General features: G+C 41.5%; 3 protein-coding genes and 4 non-coding genes across 9 annotated transcripts in view; all 7 read right to left on the bottom strand.

The window, feature by feature from the left end:
- Positions 1-1,079: 1,079 nt before the first annotated feature.
- Positions 1,080-11,968, bottom strand: hyal3 (hyaluronidase 3). Of its 2 annotated transcripts, none has more exons than XM_026332232.1 (7): positions 11,789-11,968; positions 3,274-3,561; positions 2,481-2,916; positions 2,153-2,300; positions 1,869-1,995; positions 1,660-1,749; positions 1,080-1,543 (listed from the first exon to the last, which is right to left on the bottom strand). In XM_026332232.1, exons 2-7 carry the CDS (start codon positions 3,532-3,534, stop codon positions 1,232-1,234), a joined length of 1,374 nt encoding a protein of 457 aa, XP_026188017.1. In that variant the 5' UTR covers positions 3,535-3,561; positions 11,789-11,968; the 3' UTR covers positions 1,080-1,231. The 2 variants fall into 2 exon arrangements, with proteins under 2 accessions (XP_026188017.1, XP_026188016.1); XM_026332231.1 differs by lacking the exon at positions 11,789-11,968 and adding an exon at positions 6,925-7,046.
- naa80 (N-alpha-acetyltransferase 80, NatH catalytic subunit) lies at positions 3,757-6,914 on the bottom strand. Its single transcript, XM_026332234.1, has 2 exons — positions 6,570-6,914; positions 3,757-5,328 (listed from the first exon to the last, which is right to left on the bottom strand). The coding sequence occupies exons 1-2, from the start codon at positions 6,581-6,583 to the stop codon at positions 4,374-4,376; spliced, it is 969 nt and encodes a 322-aa protein (XP_026188019.1). The 5' UTR covers positions 6,584-6,914; the 3' UTR covers positions 3,757-4,373.
- LOC113146332 (U5 spliceosomal RNA) lies at positions 7,436-7,551 on the bottom strand. The gene has a single exon (XR_003297338.1). It is a non-coding gene; the product is annotated as a U5 spliceosomal RNA (small nuclear RNA).
- On the bottom strand, positions 8,117-8,232 carry LOC113146327 (U5 spliceosomal RNA). Its single transcript, XR_003297333.1, has one exon. It is a non-coding gene; the product is annotated as a U5 spliceosomal RNA (small nuclear RNA).
- On the bottom strand, positions 9,127-9,242 carry LOC113146326 (U5 spliceosomal RNA). The gene has a single exon (XR_003297332.1). It is a non-coding gene; the product is annotated as a U5 spliceosomal RNA (small nuclear RNA).
- LOC113146328 (U5 spliceosomal RNA) lies at positions 10,506-10,621 on the bottom strand. Its single transcript, XR_003297334.1, has one exon. It is a non-coding gene; the product is annotated as a U5 spliceosomal RNA (small nuclear RNA).
- Positions 11,969-12,720: 752 nt separating the features above from the next.
- prkar2aa (protein kinase, cAMP-dependent, regulatory, type II, alpha A) overlaps positions 12,721-21,442 on the bottom strand; it is a 36,266-nt gene continuing 27,544 nt past the window's right edge. For both annotated transcript variants that reach the window (XM_026332891.1, XM_026332892.1), the window contains exons 4-11: positions 20,822-20,958; positions 19,931-20,037; positions 17,509-17,650; positions 16,775-16,876; positions 16,231-16,305; positions 16,030-16,095; positions 15,324-15,462; positions 12,721-14,013 (exon numbers count right to left, since the gene is read on the bottom strand). In XM_026332891.1, coding sequence (XP_026188676.1) covers positions 13,889-14,013; positions 15,324-15,462; positions 16,030-16,095; positions 16,231-16,305; positions 16,775-16,876; positions 17,509-17,650; positions 19,931-20,037; positions 20,822-20,958 — 893 coding nt within the window. In that variant the 3' untranslated portion in view covers positions 12,721-13,888. The remainder of the gene's footprint in view (positions 14,014-15,323; positions 15,463-16,029; positions 16,096-16,230; positions 16,306-16,774; positions 16,877-17,508; positions 17,651-19,930; positions 20,038-20,821; positions 20,959-21,442) is intronic.

Here is a 21,442-nt window from a genome sequence, read left to right as displayed (position 1 = left end):
TCCAAACAGCCACAAAGGTATCAACCTAAAACACACACACACACACACACTGACTGATTGTGTGTGTGATTTCAGGGGTGAGGCCTCCTCGTCCTGCTTACACACCCTCATTGAATGGGAACCTCTATGCATGTGACATGACAGCTGTCAATCAAAGAGGTCAGCCAGCCAACAGCAAATGGCAGAGCCGTCTGCACCAAATGCTGACACCCAGTTCGTCACGTGCATACGCAATGGGCTGTGCCATTATCACTCTGCTCCTGCTAACGGTGTTACTCATCTTCTACTTTCTGGGTGAGAGATATGATATTCACTCAGTTTGATTTCCACTTCCACACATGTAATTATTTGAAAACAGCCCAGTGAACCTGAGAGCATTTTGCTTTGTGTCTCCAGTCCAGCAGGGCGGCACAATCCAGAGGCTGACTGAGGCAGTCAGGGAGAAAGAAGCTGCAGCAGCAGAGCTGTCGCTGCTGATCCAAGAACTGCAGGCGCTGAGACACAACCTGACAGCCATGAAAGGAAGGACATGAGGAGGAGACACACACATATGGACGTGGATACATAATCATTCATAATGTGCACTTTTAATGTTTGTCAAGACGTTCTCTTAATGTTCTTTGTGTTTAAATGTATCTGATGGAACCATGTAATTGAGCCTCTAAATCATGTTTTCATTAAAGTAGCATGACACATTTAATGTTATTCATTATTTTTTTGCAAAACATCAACTTTAAAATATAAATAAATATCTTTAGGTTTTAAAAAAACTGTTCATGACCTGTGTCATCATAGATAAGATGAACGTCATTAAGCCTCAAAGGGAAATTTAAGTAATTGCATAGTTTTTCAGTAGGTTAATAATTTTCTGTGTTTACTGATTTTCACTACTAAAATGAGGCAGCCAGGTTTAAACAGAGTTTTATGCTGATTTTACAGCCACATGCCCAGACATTATTTATTTCTTCAGCAGCAAAAGGAAAAAATACTGTTCACTGCCGCTTCCAATAAAAATGAATGCAATGCAAATGCGCTGCTGAGGGCCAGGGGCCTTTTCTTAAATATGCAAAATAAACTGATCATTTTACATATTTATTTCTTTTTAAATGTATATATATGTAATTATAGGGGCTGGCAGCTCATTTAGTGCAATGACTGGATGTCTAACATGGACAGAAATGCCTTTTGGTCTTGAACGTGGACTGATGGGACCTTGATAGAAAACTCTAGGTTATTTGTCTTTATGTCTGTTTTGGTTCTTCGTCTTCACTCGACACTCCGGCCCAGTCCAGCCCGGGTAGCACTGACACATAAAGTGGCTGTGAAAACGTTTGACACTGGAGGAGTCAGTGCTGACCTCATAAGGGCCAGAGTCCATATCTATATACGATGAAATCATGTGACCAGAACCGGTGCGTCGCCTGATGCAGCGCCCGTTGCCATGGCAAAATTCGAAACTGCAACGTTGGGTGTTGGACCTCAGGGATCGGATGAAGGGCCCCAGGATGTTATGTACGTAGTCTCTGAGAAGGATGCACTGACGCTGGAGGGTGGGAGAATGAGAGAGGATTACACACATGCACACACACGCACACACACACACACACACACACACACACGCACAACCACAAATGACCTTTTCTCTCACACGTGACCTACCTTGGATTTGGCAAAATTCATTTCTCCCCACAGCACCACTCCAGCAGTTCCAAGGGATGCACTCTCCCCTAGTGTGTGCATCAGGTCCGTCTGCAAACACAATATGTGATGCCTCAAGTGTGTAAAAAATAATGCAACTATTTAAAGGAGACATTTGCAATTCTCACTCTATGAAGTTGCTAATGAAGTGACGTGAGCTGATCACTAACCTCATTCAGAAAGTTGAGTGTGTGTGTGAATGCCAGCCTGGCGTAGGAAAGCACAGGTGTGGCGTGGTCCGTATTGTTGCCATGTTGCCAACGTGACGCCACCCTCAGAGCTTCTAGCAGTCTGTTTCTGAGGGAGGAAGGCAGAAAAGTTCATTCCTTTAACATCCTGCACACCCAGCCTTTGCCTCAACTCTACATGAGTAACAGCTGGAGGTGCTGGTGGACTGTTGCTGTGACTAAAACAGGTTAAAACGTGGGCGAACGTTTCTTTGCGTTTCCTGTACCTGACCATCAGGGCTCCTTGCGTGGATCCTGCCAGACTCTGTGGCAGGTAGATGCTGGGATAGAGAGCCGTGGACTGACTCCACAGCCAGGACAGCCGGTTGTTTTGCTGTCTCATCCCTCTGTGACAACGTCCTGTATAGCTTTCATCTGATCACACATGTAAAGAATAAATTTTAAAAAAAAAACATAGGTCAAACTTTATGTTCAGAAATGTACATTTTAAACATTACTTGGATTGTAAAGTATTTTTGGTTTTCCATAAAAGTTCTTCGTTCATCACTATGTTAGAGGTCACAACCCATCAGTCAAATGTTTGTGTTGTCCTACCTGTTTTACTCTTTGGTGTATTAAAGCAGGCAGGAAAACCATAAAACCCCCAGAGTCCCTTGGGGCAACGTGTGATTGCTGAGCGCAGCGTCTCCTCCATGAACTTCCGAGCACTCTCCTCAAAATTCTGCTTTGCCAGGAATGTCATGGTCCTGTCTGACAAGTCCGGGCTCTCCTGTCTCACCAGTTGCTTGGACAGCCTCTGGTACTTCATCTTGGAGCCAAAATTTTCCTCCCACAAAGGCCGCCACTCCTCCCAGTCGATGACGGCTAAACCGCTGAAGTTTGGCTGCAGCAAGCCAGACAGCTGCGCCACTGTGAGGGAAAGGTGAGCAGCAAGGTCACCCAGCTGTGGTATACCCCCGTTCACCTTCCTGCCGTCTCGGGACAGGTATGGATACTTTCCCAGGTGGTCACGGTAGAAGATGGTCATTTTCTGGAAATGTTAGGAGGATTATCATAAAACTACTCAGGATTGTTAAATTCATTGTTTTGGTCGGGCAGCACATTTCCTGTCTCTGGTTTATAACCTGAAATGCTTTAGATTTAAATAACATTTGAAGTAGCATTGCTTAATCTTTAATTTTCTAAAATATATTTTAAATGCACTCCCGCACAGATTTAAAATGCGTGTTATATTAAATGTGTCCAGTTTTATATTAGTCAGCATTAATTGTAGAAAAATATTTTTAGAATCCTGAGAAAGCTAGATAGACATTTTCCATTTGGTACTGTGATCACAGCCATCACATCACACTGATGTCACAGCGGGCCCCCGACTGGGATCGATCACCTCGCCCTGAAATCTCTGCTGTTGGTTCTCCACAATGTCAAAGTCTCTCAGGTCCAGGTGGATGTCGTAGCGTTGCCGACAGCGTGCCGTGGGCATGTTCCACACCACGACGAATGCCCGGTCTTCCAGGATCGGACGTGCTGCGGCCACAGCAAGGAGGGTGCGGTGGAGGAGAGGCTGTCCATCGGTGGAGTAGGTACAGGCAAGGGGAGAGAGGGAAAGGAGGAAGAGTAAGGGGAGATGCAGCTGAGACAGCACCATGGCTGCGTACCCACCGATGTGTCCTTCCTGACAGGAGAAAGAAATGGGTTGGATGAGGACTTTGTCTGCTCTGGGAAAGACTAAGACTTCAGGCCATAAGAAATTAAACACACACATTGAAATAGCCATTAATTGGTTGGTTGCACTCCAAGATGACGAGCTAAAATAAAACACCCTGTAAACTTATACATACATACAAATAATGAAATAACAGTCAAAAAATGTCATAAAATTCGCTTTATTTCCACGTTTGTTCACCAGTGAAACATCAGATGTTATATGTCAGTTTCAACAGGATAAAACGTCTTTGAATCTTTAATCAGACATTGATTTGATGTTAGTTCCACAAGGAACATTCTGCCCTTGAGTTCAACGTTACAGTGAAGTCATTTTATAGCAGCAGGACTTTGGGAACATTTCTGAGGTGCAGAGCCTGTTAAAGGAAAAAGCAATTCAGCTGTTTGGTGGGTCTGAGTAGAAATTTTCAACATTCACCTTTGTTTCCATGTTAAAGGCTGCTGGCCCCACTATGAAAAGAGGCAGATTGTAAAATGCAGTATCAGCTTCATGTAAATCATTGGCCACAGACCAGATTCTTGAAATTGTCTAAAAAAGGTCTGTTTCAGTTTACAGTACATATGACACCTGTTTGTGCGTCGGTTGTAAGTAGTGAAACACATTTCACGCTGATACAAATATTTGTTTGGCTGCACGTTCCCTGTAATGGTGTGTGTCCTTTGTGTTTGTGCATATGCTTCTTTTTAATGTCTTTTGATGTGTGGACAGATAAACATTTATCTGTCAGGTTAATGGACTAACTGCATCTGACTTAATATTCATCAAATGTCTTTGTGCATCCAGTAGACAGAAACTCCTTTGGCATCTCTGTACGGAGTTTCAGTCAGGGTCTGAATTACAACATGCCCTGCAGGAGGAGGAGGTGGAGGTGCTGGGGAAGGAGTAGGGATGAAGGAAGGAGAAGGAAGAGGGAAGGAAGTCGGAGGTGGAGGAGGAGGAGGAGGAGGATGAGGAAGTAAACTAGAAGGTGGAGGTGAACGTATAACAGTAGCACTTCCTGAGTCTCTGTTTCCTTCAGGTACTTGAGCATCTATTTTTGCTTGTATTTGTTTCTGCGTGCTCGCCTCTTCACTCGGCATCCTGGAGAACCTTAGAAGCATCTCCATGGGAACGAACGTCGTCATGGAGCCCGCATTCTGCACTGGAGTCGACAGCACGTAGCCGAGGTGTGCGTAGAAGTGCTGCTTGTCATGGGTGGTCAGGCACAGGCGCTTGAACCCTCGGCTTTGGGCGTAGCGTTCGGTCTCCTTCATGAGAATCCGGCCGAAGCCCTTCCCTCTCTCGGCCTTGGACACAACGACCGACTCGACAAACAGGCTGCCGCTGTGACCTACCACCAGGGACAGCCGGGCATGTCCGAGCAGTCTCTCTGTCTCTCTGTGGCCCTGCAGGAGAACCAGGGAGATTGGGAACCCCGGGCAGGACTTCTGGAGGGAGTGAACACGGGCAGCCTGGCTCCTCTGCCACTCTGAGTTGACCAGGTCTGCACAGGGTACCAGCAGGTCTGGACGCCGGTGGATCGGAACTGCACGGATCTTCTCGTGTTGTCCAGTGTTTGGGTGTAACTCCTCGTTCACGTCTACATCCGGTGTTGTGGTCTTACAGAGATTGTCAACATATTGTGTCTGACAGTCTGAGGCTGAGATGCGGTGCAGGTCGATGGTCAGCTCATCTCTGGTTAACAGTCGGGAATTTGCCGGTGTTACTGGTTCAGACCTGTAGTGATCAGGGTTTAACTAAAGTCAGTCCTCATTTAATTCCTGCAGCTTTGTGTAAAATGTCTACAAAATGGTTTGAACATGCAGTTCCTCATTTTTGTGGTTAGTCAGATTACATCACAATCATTTTACACAGAGGGTGGTTTGAACCAAGACGTCTAAATGATGAAACACACAGGCCAAGACCAGATTAATTTACTTCTGCAAATTTTTTTATGCAGCCAAAATAAACCACTCTTCTTATAAGAGGAGAAACATACATATGTGTATACTTCTCATTTACACTTTACCCTTTACTGTCTGTCTCTGTTTCTGAGATAGACCATGAGTCTGGACAAAACCTGGCCTTACTAAAGTGTTGGTAGGTATGTGCCTTCATTTTATCATTGGACATAGTGTTTAAGAAAGAATCATCCATTCGGGTCTGATGTGTCTACCAAACTACGTCCGCTCATAAAACAGCTATTTTAGCAATGGAGCTCTAAACCGTCATTGAATATCCTGTAAAATGTCGAACAAACAAACAAATAAATAAATAAAATAGCATTTAAAATCTGCATCAGAATTTCCCAACACCAAAACTGACATTTTTACCCTGTTTGTTTTGTCTCTCCAGGAGTAAATGAGTCATTTTTGACAGGCTAGAAGCACAGAAGAGGCGATATACACCAATCAACCTGACATACATGTATTTGGACTGTGGGAGGAAACCAGAGTACCTGGAGAAAACCCACACAAGCACAAGGACAACATGAAAACTCCACACAGAAAGGCCCCTGATGGGTTTCAAACCAGGAACCTTCTTGCTGTGAGGCAACAGTGCTAACCAGTAAGTCACCGTGCTGAACTTAAACAGAAAATGGCATTATCGGGCATATTCAATCAATCAGATTGTCTTCTGCCACTCGACCCTCTTATCTGTGATGGTATCCTCAAATCACACCTGATCCTGGTGATCAGCAGTGGGTACGGCAGTGGGTAGGCTGTCTGAAATTAAATTAGCTGAACCGATGACCAAAATAAATCTTGTGGTATATTTGCTCTACACACTGAGTTTACAGAAGTCCTTCGTAATTAGAAAATGATCCTCAAACACTAATAATCAGTTTAAAGTTAACTCCTATACATGTTTTTACACGTCTGGTTATAAATGCACATACCCCTGAAAAACACTGGGAAATGTTTTAGAAGCAGAAAACCTTTATAAGAAAAGTGGTCAGATAGGATCTTTACACGTACCACATTCTGTCCATCTAAGCGCCATTTAGAAAAGCCAGACGTCAACTGATGGTAGAAAATAGCTGTGTTATGCCATCACACTTCACTCAAGCCTTAATGACTATTAGGAAAACGCTTTAGAGCCATTGCACAAGAGATACAAGCTCAGTTTTAAAATAATCTCTAAAAGGAGAAAGAGCATCGTTGAGTTTGTCTTGAAGCTGTGAAGAAAAACAGGAGTTTTCGCAGTGTCTTTAAAAGTCCAGTGACAACGTGCTGTAGATCTAAACCAGCACTGCTCCAAACAATCTGGGATTCACCTTAGTTTTGCAGAAAAAGTTAGACAAACAAATGCAAACAGAAACAACAAACTCACCCAGAGAGAACAGCTGATTGTAAAACAGCTACAGACTCAGTTCAGACTAGTCAGCTCAACTTCGCCTTTTCACAAGACGATCTAGAAAACGGACGTCGGAGATATGCAACAGGAAACTGGCAGTTGACTGATACTGACGCTTCATATGGACCAGATACCTCGGGGTTATCAGTATTTTATTATTGATGCACATCTGTCCTACAGTTTTTATTATCAAGCAAATGTGAAAACCCTAAATCTCTACTTTAACTACAGCAGGACTCCAAGTCCACTCTGTGTAATAACGTAGACCACTACAATAAAACTCTTACAAGCCGTGCACAGCATCACCTGATACTCCAGCTTATATCAGACAGTACTGTTTTTATCTTGTGTATATTATATTTCATAATATTATATTTCACCTGATGCTGTAATTGCTACAGGTCTTTGCTGCTGAAGCTCTTTTGTATCTCATTGATCAAAGACAAAGTTTTTTCATCTTTATATAATTAACTTTCAACAACACAGAAGCCCCACAATGAAGCAGAGCATCAAAAAATTGGGTAAAACTCTTGTTGTTCCTCTGCACGGAAATCTTTAGTAAAAGGCGAAAGATTTATACGTTTTGAAGAGAAACAAGAGTGAACTACCGAACAGGGCTCAGAGTCCCGGACCCCACTCTCAGTCTTACCGCTCTCTGTCCCGGTGCATGGACCAGAGCTTCCAACCACACAGCTGGATCCACATCAGTGATTAGAAACGTCTTTATATTTGACGTTAAGTGAAGATACGTCAGTATGAACGGCAGCCTAACTCTTCATGACAGTCTAGATTTAGGTTGACAGAGCCACGGGCAGATTAAACCTGATTATCACTGTCTGTCACTTATTTTATGGGCGGACCATGTAAATGAACAGCTGCGTGTTTTCCTACGTTGATGTCACAGAGTCAAAAGTCCTTTAGGAGTTTTCCCTGAATTTAAGGACTTTGGAATAAGGAACCATCACGTTCAGAAATCCTTCTTTCTCTGCTGCTTGGATTGTTTCACCTGAAACTATGGAATAACAGAAATAGGAACTGTTGCCCTAAGAACACTAGTTCCCATCTGAAACATCTGGCTTTGCTTAGCTTTTAAATACTAGCGTGTCTGCATTAGAAATAATTTAATAGTAAATTAATTAAATGTAACTTTTTTTTCACACTAACAGAAAGCCCCGCAATGAAGCAGGGCATCAAAAAATTGGGTAAAACTCTTGTTGTTCCTCTCCACGGAAATCTTTAGTAAAAGGCGAAAGATTTATACGATCTGAAGAGAAACAAGAGTGAACTACCGAACAGGGCTCAGAGTCCCGGACCCCACTCTCAGTCTTACCGCTCTCTGTCCCGGTGCATGGACCAGAGCTTCCAACCACACAGCTGGATCCACATCAGTGATTAGAAAAAAAAAATGTACATTTTGTTTCAGCGAGAATTAAAGTATCATGAAACTATAAATGAAGTGAGGCTGTTAAATGTGTTCACATACGTCTTAAAGACAACGCTATTTTATTTCCACGTTTATTTTAAGGCGCATGCGCATTAGCGGATCCAAAGATGAAACGTAACAAGAGTGTGCCCGCCGTTTGGTTCCGCCTTGGTAAAAATAAAAATATACCGACTATAGCGATTATACGAAGTCTACGGCCATGCGATGCTGACCAGAGAGTTTAAAAACAAAGACCAACGGTGAAGTCCACACACGGACACAAACGAACCTTTGTTACCTGAATAAAGAATATAAATCCCCACACTGTCAGACAGAACAATTTTAAACACACTAACACAAATTACTGAAGCACACAATTGACTATGTATTGATTATTGCTCAGACAATCAAGTCATTTAAAATTTATATTTCAATAAATTCACAAATTCAGGGAAAACTCCTAAAGCACTTTTGACTCTGTGGCATCAACGTAGGAAAACACTCAGCTGTTCGTTTACATGGTCCGCCCATAAAATAAGTGACAGACAGTGATAATCAGGTTTAATCTGACTGTGGCTCTGCTTGGATTATTTCACCTGTAATTATGGAATAATAGAAACAGGAACTGTTGCCCTAAGAACACTAGTTCCCATCTGAAACATCTGGCTTTGTTTAGCTTCTAAGTACTAGCGTGTTTGTATTAGAAACAATATAATAAATTAATTAAATGTAACTTTCTTTTCACACCAACAGGAAGCCCCGCAATGAAGCAGGGCATCAAAAAATTGGGTAAAACTCTTGTTGTTCCTCTCCACGGAAATCTTTAGTAAAAGGCGAAAGATTTATACGATCTGAAGAGAAACAAGAGTGAACTACCGAACAGAGCTCAGAGTCCCGGACCCCACTCTCAGTCTTACCGCTCTCTGTCCCGGTGCATGGACCAGAGTTTCCAACCACACAGCTGGATCCACATCAGTGATTAGAAACGTCTTTATATGTCCCATACAGTTCACCTCAGCATATTTAGTGAAACATATATAAGTGAAAATACTTTAGAATTAATTCTTATACGAACACGGTGCATTATGGGAACGCGGCGATTACGACCAGGTTTGTATTTTCAAACACAAATTTTCCTGTTTTAAAAAATGTACATTTTGTTTCAGCGAGAATTATAGTATCATGAAACTATAAATGAAGTGAGTCTGTTAAATGTTTTCACATACGTCTTAAAAACAACGCTATTTTATTTCCACGTTTATTTTAAGGCGCATGCGCATTAGCGGATCCAAAGATGAAACGTAACAAGAGTGTGCCCGTCGTTTGGTTCCGCCTTGGTAAAAATAAAAATATACCGACTATAGCGATTATACGAAGTCTACGGCCATGCGATGCTGACCAGAGAGTTTAAAAACAAAGACCAACGGTGAAGTCCACACACGGACACAAACGAAGCCTTGAGCTGTAGTTTCCAAAGTAAATGTCGAGTCAGAATAAACACAGATGACTTTTACTCCCGGGATGTGACCAAATGCTACAGCATTTAATGAAACACTGAACTATTGTCGACCTCTCTCACTGTCCTAAACACACTGCAGCCAAACAGCAGCTCTCTGCGGACTGTGCACTATTATCTTACCTGCACTGAAGAAACAAAAATAACCTTTGTTACCTGAATAAAGAATATAAATCCCCACACTGTCAGACAGAACAGTTTTAAACACACTAACACAAATTACTGAAGCACACAATTCACTATGTATTGATTATTGCTCAGACAATCAAGTCATTTAAAAATTTATATTTCAATAAATTCACAAATTCAGGGAAAACTCCTAAAGCACTTTTGACTCTGTGGCATCAACGTAGGAAAACACTCAGCTGTTCGTTTACATGGTCCGCCCATAAAATAAGTGACAGACAGTGATAATCAGGTTTAATCTGACTGTGACTCTGCTTGGATTATTTCACCTGTAATTATGGAATAATAGAAACAGGAACTGTTGCCCTAAGAACACTAGTTCCCATCTGAAACATCTGGCTTTGCTTAGCTTTTAAGTACTAGCGTGTCTGCATTAGAAATAATTTAATAGTAAATTAATTAAATGTAACTTTTTTTTTCACACTATCAGGAAGCCCCGCAATGAAGCAGGGCATCAAAAAATTGGGTAAAACTCTTGTTGTTCCTCTCCACGGAAATCTTTAGTAAAAGGCGAAAGATTTATACGATCTGAAAAGAAACAAGAGTGAACTACCGAACAGGGCTCAGAGTCCCGGACCCCACTCTCAGTCTTACCGCTCTCTGTCCCGGTGCATGGACCAGAGCTTCCAACCACACAGCTGGATCCACATCAGTGATTAGAAACGTCTTTATATGTCCCATACAGTTCACCTCAGCATATTTAGTGAAACATATATAAGTGAAAATACTTTAGAATTAATTCTTATACGAACACGGTGCATTATGGGAACGCGGCGATTACGACCAGGTTTGTATTTTCAAACACAAATTTTCCTGTTTTAAAAAATGTACATTTTGTTTCAGCGAGAATTATAGTATCATGAAACTATAAATGAAGTGAGTCTGTTAAATGTTTTCACATACGTCTTAAAAACAACGCTATTTTATTTCCACGTTTATTTTAAGGCGCATGCGCATTAGGCGATAAAAAGATGAAACGTAACAAGAGTGTGCCCGTCGTTTGGTTCCGCCTTGGTAAAAATCAGCGCAAGGTGGTCTCTTTTATAATTAACCATAACATTATTTAATTACCGGGAGACACGGCGATGCAGTGACTTTAATATTTTCTAATTTAACATAACTTTATAACATTTTATTCTATAAAAAGATGTTCTGTGGCCGGGTTCATTTCGCGCTTGCGCAGTATGTCAATTTTAGAAGTGGCGGAAGAAGTACTCAGACACTTTACAATTCAAATAAATAAATACATAAATAAAAACAATACTATTACTACTGACGTTGGTGGGTATAAGCAGCATTTCACTGTTGTTTCTGGTGGAGCCGGAGCTACTTTTGCCAACTTTCTATATAGTTATTATATAGTTAAGTAGATTCTGCTGACGCTTTTACACACCTATTTTAATACATTACTTTAACGTGAAATTGGATATGTTTACATCGAGGTATTGGTACCTCTACCTAAATAATACTCTGAGTAATTCTTTCACCATTTTCTAGTATAAAAAATGACCGTAAAACCCTCCCCCCGTGTTAGCTTCCATTTAAGGTAAGTCTGCAGTCAAAGCTAGCGTTAGCTCACTTGCTAACTGAGCATGCAGAGCAGTGACACTGGTTTGTTTATTAGAGGACACACAACTAAACAACTTCCCTGTTAATGATAGAATAACAATTTTACATTATTTGTCACTTCTCACTCAACCTTACGTGTTACCTACATTTTTGTTGTTGCTGGTGCTCGTCCGCCTCTCAGCTCCTGTATCGCTGTTTCACTGACAGCTGGTCTGTGGTCGGTCTAACGTCTGCCAACACAAAACAACAACAGTTCATACCGTTATTTATTTCTGTTCCACGGTCAGTTTTTAACCCGTTATACTGCCTCTTCCCTGTCAGGGGTTACTGACGTGTTGAGCTTGTTGTCTAAGGTCTATGAGGAGTTCTTGCGCCCCCTGCGGATCGGGGTGGTACTACACAAACAAACTATCTGTACCCACATGTTGCCACAACAAAATACTGTGGCAAAGGCAAATATTCATATTTTACATGTGATCAATTTAAAATGAATTATACAAGTATGCAAATACTGCAGGTGTATGAAGCCATGTAACAGGGCTGAATTAACTACCAATATTTACAAAATATAGTCCTCAGAGCTATGTTAAATATTATATATAATTAGCATTTATTTATATGACTCACATATAGCAGTGGCAAACCCTGAGGTAAATGTAATGTGTCACCTTTATATACAGTGTATATGTGTATATATAAACTTGAGACAAAAGAAATAAGTCAACAAATAGATGGTCAAATGATATGCATTGCTGTTCTTAGGGAGAATGCAATCGTCAGTGCAATTATTTTTTCTTATAGGAAGATGTGAAAGGCTCCTCTTTAAAACAACCATGGAGTTAAAACATTTCCGTGTCAAACATTTCATGCTTTAACTTCTCTAATTTTGTGAATCCCCTGCATATGTGGTTTAAAACTAAAAAAAAAAAAACAGTTTAAACAAATACAGAAAAAAAGATTAGAAAGTTGAGTTGAAATGAACAGAAATTTGACAGAGACAAGATTTTTAACAAAATGTTTGCTTTATTTTTTCCATTTTTTGTCCAGGACAACTCATTCAAGGATAATCAAGGAGAAATAAGCACTATTATTTTTATTTGAAATTTTTTTCCTGTTTTTACATTTTGTCAGAGATGGTTAATTTTATCAGAATTGGTCAAAGTAAAACAAATAATAAATGAATATATAATAACAATACATTAATAATTAATTCAATACAATGAAGTGTGGTGTCAATAATAGAATAACAACGGCCCAGAAAACATTGGGTTGTTATTTTCACTGTTTCTTCTGTGGTACTGCAATAATCACCAGCACTAACTCAACTCAATCAACAACATTAGAGGAAGAAATGGAGCACACTCAAAGTTCTGCACCCCAGCCTCCCAAAGAGGAAACACTTTTTTTTATTTAAATAATATTTTATCAAAGCTTGTTTTTATATTCATAAAACATTTCTAAAACTTATGTCTTCTTTAAACTTTTCTTTTTTGCATTTTTGATTCATTTTCCTTTTCAGAGATTTTTAAAGTTTTTCGTCTCCATTTTACCATAATGTGTCCGTTTTTGCAAGTTGTGTTTGCCTGTGTGTTTTTTCAGTACCTGTGTGTGTGTGTATGTATGTTTTGTATGCGTGTGTGAATGCGTGTGTGTGTTGATGCGTCCTTGGCTGAGGCTTGCTGGAACAACTTGAGAGTTGTTTAAATGCTCCTGTAAACGTAAAGCCTGCACGTATGAAGCATGATGTGTTTTTAAACATGTATGGAGTGTATATGTATGTGTGCGCGCTGTGTGTACGTGTGTGTTTTATGTCCGTATACTGCTTTACCTCCGTCAAGGTCGTTGCAGCAAAGACATTCATACTGAGAGGTTGAAGCTAGCTAAAGCAACAAGATGTGGCCTTCAGCTAGCTTTGTGTGCGTGTGGGTCGGTGTGTTTGAGCTTTTCCAGGAGTGTGTTGAGCTAGTATGTGCACGAGTGTCAGCAGACAAAGTGAAGTGGGCGTCTCTCTGTGCCTAAATAGGTGTAAATGTTATGCATGCGTGCGTGCGTGCGTGCGTGCGTGTGTGTGTGTGTGTGCGTGTTCATACTGTGTGAGGACTTGCAAAGTACAAATTCCCATGTTTGCATGGCTGAGTAAAGCTTATTATGAGTCTGTAGAGCCACTGCATGATGTGAAAGAGGACATATGTTTGTGTGTGTGTGTGTTGTGTGTGGCAGAAGGCACGGAGGGTGGTGTGGGAGGCTCAGTCTCTCAGGTCCATGCTGGAGCCGAACAGGGCCACCAGCTGTTCCTCGTAGTGGGCGATGTTCCTTTTCATGATCTCCTTACAGGAGCCCAGGAGGCGCTCAAAGGCCTGTATGTCTATTACTGCAGGACGAACGAGCAGGACAGAGAGGGAGAGACAGAGAGGTGAGGTTTGTCTGTGCAGACTCAACCTACTCAGCCACTAAGATGCACCAACAATTGAAAACATGTGCTTGTTGTTGGCTGGCCTAAAATGTTTTAAGCAAGTCTGAAAGTAACACCCAAAGCAATTTTTATACAGCTACAGATCCTGCAAGCTCTCAGACACAAAAGACAGATGGACTCACACGTGCGCACACACACACACACACACACACACACACACACACACACACACACACACACACACACACACACACACACACACACACACACAAATGAGGTTGTAAAAACATTAACTGGGAAAAACCTTGAACACCTGTTTCCTGCATTTGTTCAGTCCAGACTCTGACGCAAACATCTGGATCAACATAAATAGTCTGAATGTTCTTACAGGGTCCCAGGGAACCGGCATCATCTTTTTTGTAACTCCAGCAGAACAGGAAGAACGAGCATTACAGACAGTATATGTTGCTGCAGCACCATTTTTCTCTGCTTCAAAGCGGAGCAGCCGATAAAAAAGGCTTTTTATGTACAACAGAAATCGGAAAATACGCTGACGTGACACAAGAAACGGGTTAAGCGTGCATACTGACTGTACAGCACATCCCTGGTAAAGGGAGCACAAAAAGTTAAGGGGGACTGACACTTCATTTACCTTGAAAAATAAACATCCTGTGTGAATAAACAAAGAAAGCTGGGCAATCGGAGCTATGAAACAGACTTTAGCAGACAGGCGAAAGAGAAACATGACCAGCTGTGATCATTTTCAAAAATGAAGAGCTGCTCGTCCACTGTGGAGCCGGAATTAGTGCACCCACTTTAAGAGCGAAATAATTACCAAACGGCCTTCAGTCAACAAAACAATACAAAGTGATGACAGAGGCAGACACAAAACATGAACTAATCAAAATTCAAACATCACTTGATATTTCATGGCAAACTACTTGTAACAGACTGATGAGAGAAAAATGAGTAGAGCAGACATTGTAGAGGGACCTGACTGAGTTAAGTATTGCTTATTAAACGCCTTTCATTTCAAAATAAAATGTAAAAGCCACAAAACCAGAAAAATCTTACAGCCACATTACAAACATTCAGTTGTCACATTCCTCAACATTGGGCAAAAAGCAACATAATATAATGTGTAATATAAATGTAAGCAAATGACTTTATGTAGACATTTGACTTTATTATTGTTTTTCCTGGGAGCAGCGTCAGCATGGACGCTGACAAATGGGTGTAATGAGTGTGTCAAAGTGTCTTTCTCTTACCCAAACACTTGACATCACCCACTGCGTAGGCTGAGGCAGCCCGGGGCTTGTTAGTGACCAAGGCCAGCTCCCCAAAGTACTGACCCCTGCTACAGCGTGCAATCTCCACCTCCGCATTGTCTGCATGGTCTGCCTTCGTCTGCAGGGAGGGTGAAGAGAAGAGGAGAGGAGAGGCGAGGCGAGGCGAGGCGAGGCGAGGCGAGGGGAACAGAGCAGAGAAGAGGATTAAAGGCTAGGAACCACTGAGTGCCTCATTTTTTCCCCTAGCACGAAGCACTCAGCGGCTGAGTGGACAACTGTGATTCCTTCTGTTGCTAGGCAAAACCAACAAACACTTTTGTACTCCGACGGGTGTTAATGGCGAGTGTGGGTTGTCATTGTCAAAATGTGCTGCATAGAAACCACCTGATAAAAGAATAAATCCACCACCGCGCTCACGAGTATTCCCTAACCCACAAAAACGCTTCGAGAATATTCCACAGTGCCTGAAGGGAATTATTTTCTGCCATGTACATGATCTTTTCATGTTTAAAAGAAATGGTTATAATAAACAGTCTGAACCACAACAAGTGGCTGCTAGAAACATGTAGAGTAGATCTGGAGACCTACATGGCTGCACAGTCAATTAAATTCACGTCCACTGTAAACCCCTTAAATCGAGCGTGATGTAATGCAGAAACGAGAAAGGTGAGGAGAAGCATCTTACTTTACTCTTCATCATGATCTTGACCTCCCCAGATTCTACAATGTAGAAGCACTCTGCCTTGTCTCCCTGATGAGAAAGAAAACAGACTAGTTATAATAACACTGAATGGAGGCATGTATGGTATTTACACACTCATGACCCTGAACAGCACTGTCATCCTCTCCCTGTATAGGACTACAGCTATTTATTTCCATGTCTTACCTGTGTGATGATGCGCTCAGCATCTGAGAACTGCTTTACTCCTAATACATCCACTATCTTCATCCTCTCTGTTGGCTGGAAGAAGAGGGAGACACACAGGGAGAGTGAGAGAAGAGATATGAGAAACCGTGGGAGCAGAGAAGTAATAATGCGATACACTTTGAGATTACAGCCACGTAAACTTGTCTATTTCAGGCTTCACACTCTCTTCCATCACCCCCTTTCTTTTCTTTTCTAACTTAACAATCCAGCTCACCTTATGTACATTTTAAGCTTCTTGGTGCACAAATCCTTTAGAAATTGTATATATGTCTAAGAAACCAATTTTTTAATCAATAATCAGGAGAAACACAGCATTTCTTAGTGAGTGCAGACCAAAGTTTTACACTTTCTGTTATCAACTTGCTGGTGTTTTGCTGTTAGCTGGACAGCTAGCCTCACGGGTGTTGCTGTTAAACTACTGGACCTAAAAAATAACCCACAGAAATGCTGCAAGAGCCAGTGAGGGGATTTTTTCAAACTATTCTACAACCACTAAACTTACCTCCAGTGATTTGAGTAAGGGCACAGACTCAATGAAAGACTCGTACATCCTCCTCTTCTTGGCATTGTTCTTCACAATGAGCCTACGAAATGTGGCTCGATCCTGGGGAAAACAAACGCCAGTAAGCAAACACCTCCAAAGGCTGTGTGTCTCCAACTGTTGGACTGTTGCTGCTCCTCCTCTGCTCAGCCACAGGGTGGCGCTGCAGCACCATGAACCGTCTGAGCAGAGCACCAGCTCCATTCATAGATAACAGGACTCCATTCTTAACATGTCTGAGCATCACAGCTCAAGGCACTGTATTTGGTAACTGAAACAGTACCCAGCCTGCTCATGAGTTTATACACTAAAACAGATACAGCGTAAGTCAAGAGTCCTGCAATAAACCATAAACCATCCCCTTCACGAAGGCAATAATGTTCAGATTAAGCTGAAACTGTTTGAGAGAGAGGTTTTGATTCAGCTGTTTGATCATTTTGGAGGCTGTAGTTTTTGCTGTTGTTGAACATTAAATGAAAAGTCGTGCATGTTCTTTAAGCTAGCCTTACTAAACACAGTCCAGTTAAACAGATCTTCCTAAATGAGTATACAGTCAATCAGTTGTATTTGACTGTATTACATGGATTTGCCTAATGAACTGCAAACTGACTCTATATAAACACATGACGATGATGATGATGACCAAGTACAGTACACAGTCACACAGTTCACTGTCTGGTTTTGGATGTTCTTACCAAGCCCCACAGTGCCCCCTCCTGGGTGGCAATAATGGTGGCGGCACGTGGTGTGTTGTACATGAGTGCCAGCTCCCCGAAGCTGCCCTTATTGTTGTACTGCCCCACGCACTTTCCTGTTACCACTATGTCATACACGCCCCTGGAGAGAGGGAGAAAGAGAGCGATTGGATGAAAACAATAACATACAGGAAATGAAAAAACAGTGGCTTTGCTGAATGATTTATTTAAACACACCAACAGTTGTAAGCTGTTTGTGTTATTGGTGTTCAATCACCTATTGACTGGTTTAAATAAACATCCAATTACAGATTATCTGTAGCCTCTGGACAGGGGCCTGTGATAGCTTGGCACGCTGGGTGACACAATCAGTGAATCTGTGTTTGTGTGTGCACACTGGACTCCATAACTGGCTGCATTTCTAATAAATCAGATGTTTCTCATATTTATTTCACGAGTGTGTGTAAAGTTGAGAGCAATTTGACCTATTTATGAACACTGTTATACATCTGCATGTACGTGTGAGTCAAAAGGTGCTTGTCAGGTTATTGACTGTATGTTGTTGAGAGACAGTAATACTTCAGCAGAGCAGCCCTGTCCCTCCCTCTCTCTGTATGAGGATTACATCGAGGGAAGGTATTTTGCAGCGTTGTTGCTCACCAGGATTAACTAGTCATTTTGAAAGGTAGCCTGTCCTCCGATTGGCTGTGTAGTGGGACTAAGACCCTTGTTACTGGTGGAGTATTATCTTAGCTTGGCTGGATTAATATGACAATACAGACCATGATCGCTTGTGCCATTGGCCCGCTAAGCAGTTAAAATCTATGTGCCGTTTAAAATGAAAGCTGTGATAACACATTTTCACAAAAAGCCTGATTGAACTGAGAAGAGCAAATACAAATTAATATACATATACTAATGCAAATTAACTTGTGTGGCTGTGTTAGAGGACTTTCAAACATTTCTGAGCCAATCAGAGCTTAGTACGCCTCAGCAATGTTACTTTTCACATAGTGCACATCATCCCTCCCATTATATATTTACTCCGTGTCCCTGAAGGTTTATGAGTAATTTCCAGTTACTTCCTTTCTTCAGGGATTCAGAAAGCAAAAAGTTCAGGCTTGTTTATGAAGGCTACACACAGGCCTGCTCGATGCTTCAAGGGTAAAGTTATTCTATCAGACTATCAAGACTTATTGTTTTTCAATCAGTTGACAGCAGGTTAGATCTGTTTAAGCTGAGGTCTAACGTGGTACCCTAACAGGAATGTAGGTGATGTGTAAGTAACACCAGATGACAAAATGAAAAGTTTAAATAGGAAACACCCAAACTATCTTTTACTGTTTTACTTCCTGCCTTTTTTATTTTTTTGCATTTGTTCACCTCCCCCCTCATGTCTGTCTGTACATCCCACCCCACTAGGGGCTTTTTACAGGCCATGGAAAACCTCAGGATAGTATATGACCAGGCAGGCGTGCTGCTCTTAAAGGTCATCTCATGTCTCATGTGAGAGAGCAGCCTGGGTTAGAAAGTGTGTATGCAGCTGGAGAGGTAACACACAACTCAGCTGAACGCTAAGGTGCTCTATCTCCCTGGTGGAAGAGGTTCAACTCAACCAGCTTTTTCTATGTGAAGTAATCACTAAGGCAAATAATGTAAATGACTGTGGCTGGTGAACAAAGAAATGTTAATTCCTCTCATCTCAGGGATTATCACGGAAGCCTTTCAAAGCTGGCTCTTCTTAAAATATTGAACTCAGCGTTGAAGCCTATAACTATAAAGATGTAGAAATGTTACCGTGTTAATTCACACAATTTGCCTGCAGCAGATTCATATTTAATCTTTTTCACAGTAAAAATGTGTCAGTTTTTCACATCAAGAGTGAGCGAGCCCATTGTACTGTCTATCCAACTTAACACGATAATCCAGCTCTGCCTGTGTACACAGCAGCAGAAACAGATGAAATTTACATGTGGTAGTGGCCAGATAGACACAAACAACCCTAACCCATACTCTAAAGATAGAAAACTGGCCACACTACTGGAAATCTTGGAGACGTCTTTTGCCTTTACCAAATGATTCAATATACAACACTCATATATGTCTATATATATGTATATATATGTATATATATATATATATATATATATATATAAAAACACTCTCTCACTGAAATTAAAGCTGCCTTTAAAAAAAATCTACTTTGGTGTTACTCGTGGTGTTGACGGCTCTGTATTTACGTCTGTGTTTATGTAAATGTGCTCTTTTCTAAAGAGTATTTCAAAGTGCAGCCTCAAATACACACACACACACACACACACACACACACACACACACACACACACACACACACACACACACACACACACACACACACACACACACACAGGCATCAGCGTTGGCAACCCAGCACAGGTCCTACCTTTCGATGACGTAGAAGTTATCACCATCGTGTCCCTGGTCAATGACGTGCTCCTGGGGCTGAACCCGTAATTCAAACATGGCGTCCAGCACCTGAGAGAACTGCTCCTGGATAGGGGCCGAGAGGAAGTACGTCAGACCCAGATGAGGAGAAGAAACAGAGCAACAGTGGAAATGTGCGTGTTGAGTTTGACAAGCAGTTCATTATACCAGCTACAACTTATCAGGTATAATATAGCAGAGTTACGCTCTTGAAGTGGGAAGAGAGAAAATTATTAAAATTATAATAAAATCATTATCCCACAATTAAGACACTTTCTCCATGTTTATGAAATTATGCAATTCCAGGGCAATATTTAGGGTTTGAATCCATCATAAACTCAGATTTATTACAGTTGATGCCAAGCGCATGGTTCACACTGGGAACAGGAATAAGTTTTAAAAATATCATATTAATTTGAAACATATTTTCTCAGCCAAAGCAAACATAGATAAATCACAATGCAGACATATGATGTTTGGAATTTCCTTCTGGAAAACAGGCAGGACAATCCAGTGATGGCCAAATATAGGAGGGTTTCAACAGAGTAGTTTTACTATGCCGACATGAATTGAGCACATGATCACAACACTGTAAACATGAGCTTCTCGAAGCTTTCTAGCAAATAAAACAAGTAAATTTAATTAAATTAAAATTATGCGCTGACAAAGTAGAAAGAAAATCAACCATTCTCCAATAAGACTGCCACGCAGGTGACTTGTATGTGTTCAGCAAAATACAGAAACTGTATAATCCAGGCTATTGAGAACTGAAAGTGGGTCTTGCTGTATCGGAGTAGTGTTCTGCACTGCTGTGTCTGTATACAGGTGTACCTCTCCAACATTCAGTTACCTGATCTAGTGTTTTGAAGAGTAGGATGTCCCGGCAGGCCTCCTGCAGTCTGCAGCGCTGTTCATCTGTTTTTGGGTGTACCACTCTGGGCTCCGTGTCCTCGTCGTCCTCGTCTGGGTTGAACGCCTCCGCACACACTGGAGGGAAGACATGCAAACCCCCCTTTACACACAGCACTGACATGCCCTGTGTGATTGTTTTGCAATTAGAGCAGACAATCTGTGTAAAATATTCTACGAATTCAGAAATGAACAGAAGAACAGTAATAAGTATAAATGCAATGAGTCTCCAAATAAAATCTACAAATATTGCAGGGAGCTCAGGTAGTTACACCTTCGGCATTAAAACACTGCTCCTATCCTTTCTGATAAAGAAAAATTAAACACACGAAAGGACAGACTCCTCCATTTTGTGGATGTTTTAAGCACATACACAAGCTGGTGACCAAAGAAAAGCACAAAAATGGAAGAGAGGACATCATTACTGCAGGATGCGGAAGAAGCACCGAAGTGAGGAACTGACACATGCAGAGCGACGTGTTTTACCACACTGAATGACAAAACAGCGACAAGGTCATTTCAAATTGTCACTACATGTCCATGTTTCTTCTGTCTCTGTAGG

This window comes from Mastacembelus armatus, chromosome 7 (genome assembly GCF_900324485.2).
Source record: "Mastacembelus armatus chromosome 7, fMasArm1.2, whole genome shotgun sequence".
Lineage (NCBI taxonomy): Eukaryota > Metazoa > Chordata > Actinopteri > Synbranchiformes > Mastacembelidae > Mastacembelus > Mastacembelus armatus.
Note: the sequence above shows the minus strand (reverse complement) of the source record. Positions and strands in the feature narration are given on the sequence as shown.

Bases quoted from the DNA above. Each gene is read 5' to 3' on its own strand.
- hyal3 (XM_026332232.1), bottom strand. From the start codon at position 3,534: ATGGTGCTGTCTCAGCTGCATCTCCCCTTACTCTTCCTCCTTTCCCTC. The intron at 2,301-2,480 runs GTAGGACAACAC...ATGTGTGATCAG, and splicing joins TACACCAAAGAGTAAAACAG to ATGAAAGCTATACAGGACGT. The intron at 1,750-1,868 runs GTTAGTGATCAG...TTGTGTTTGCAG, and splicing joins CACTCAACTTTCTGAATGAG to ACGGACCTGATGCACACACT.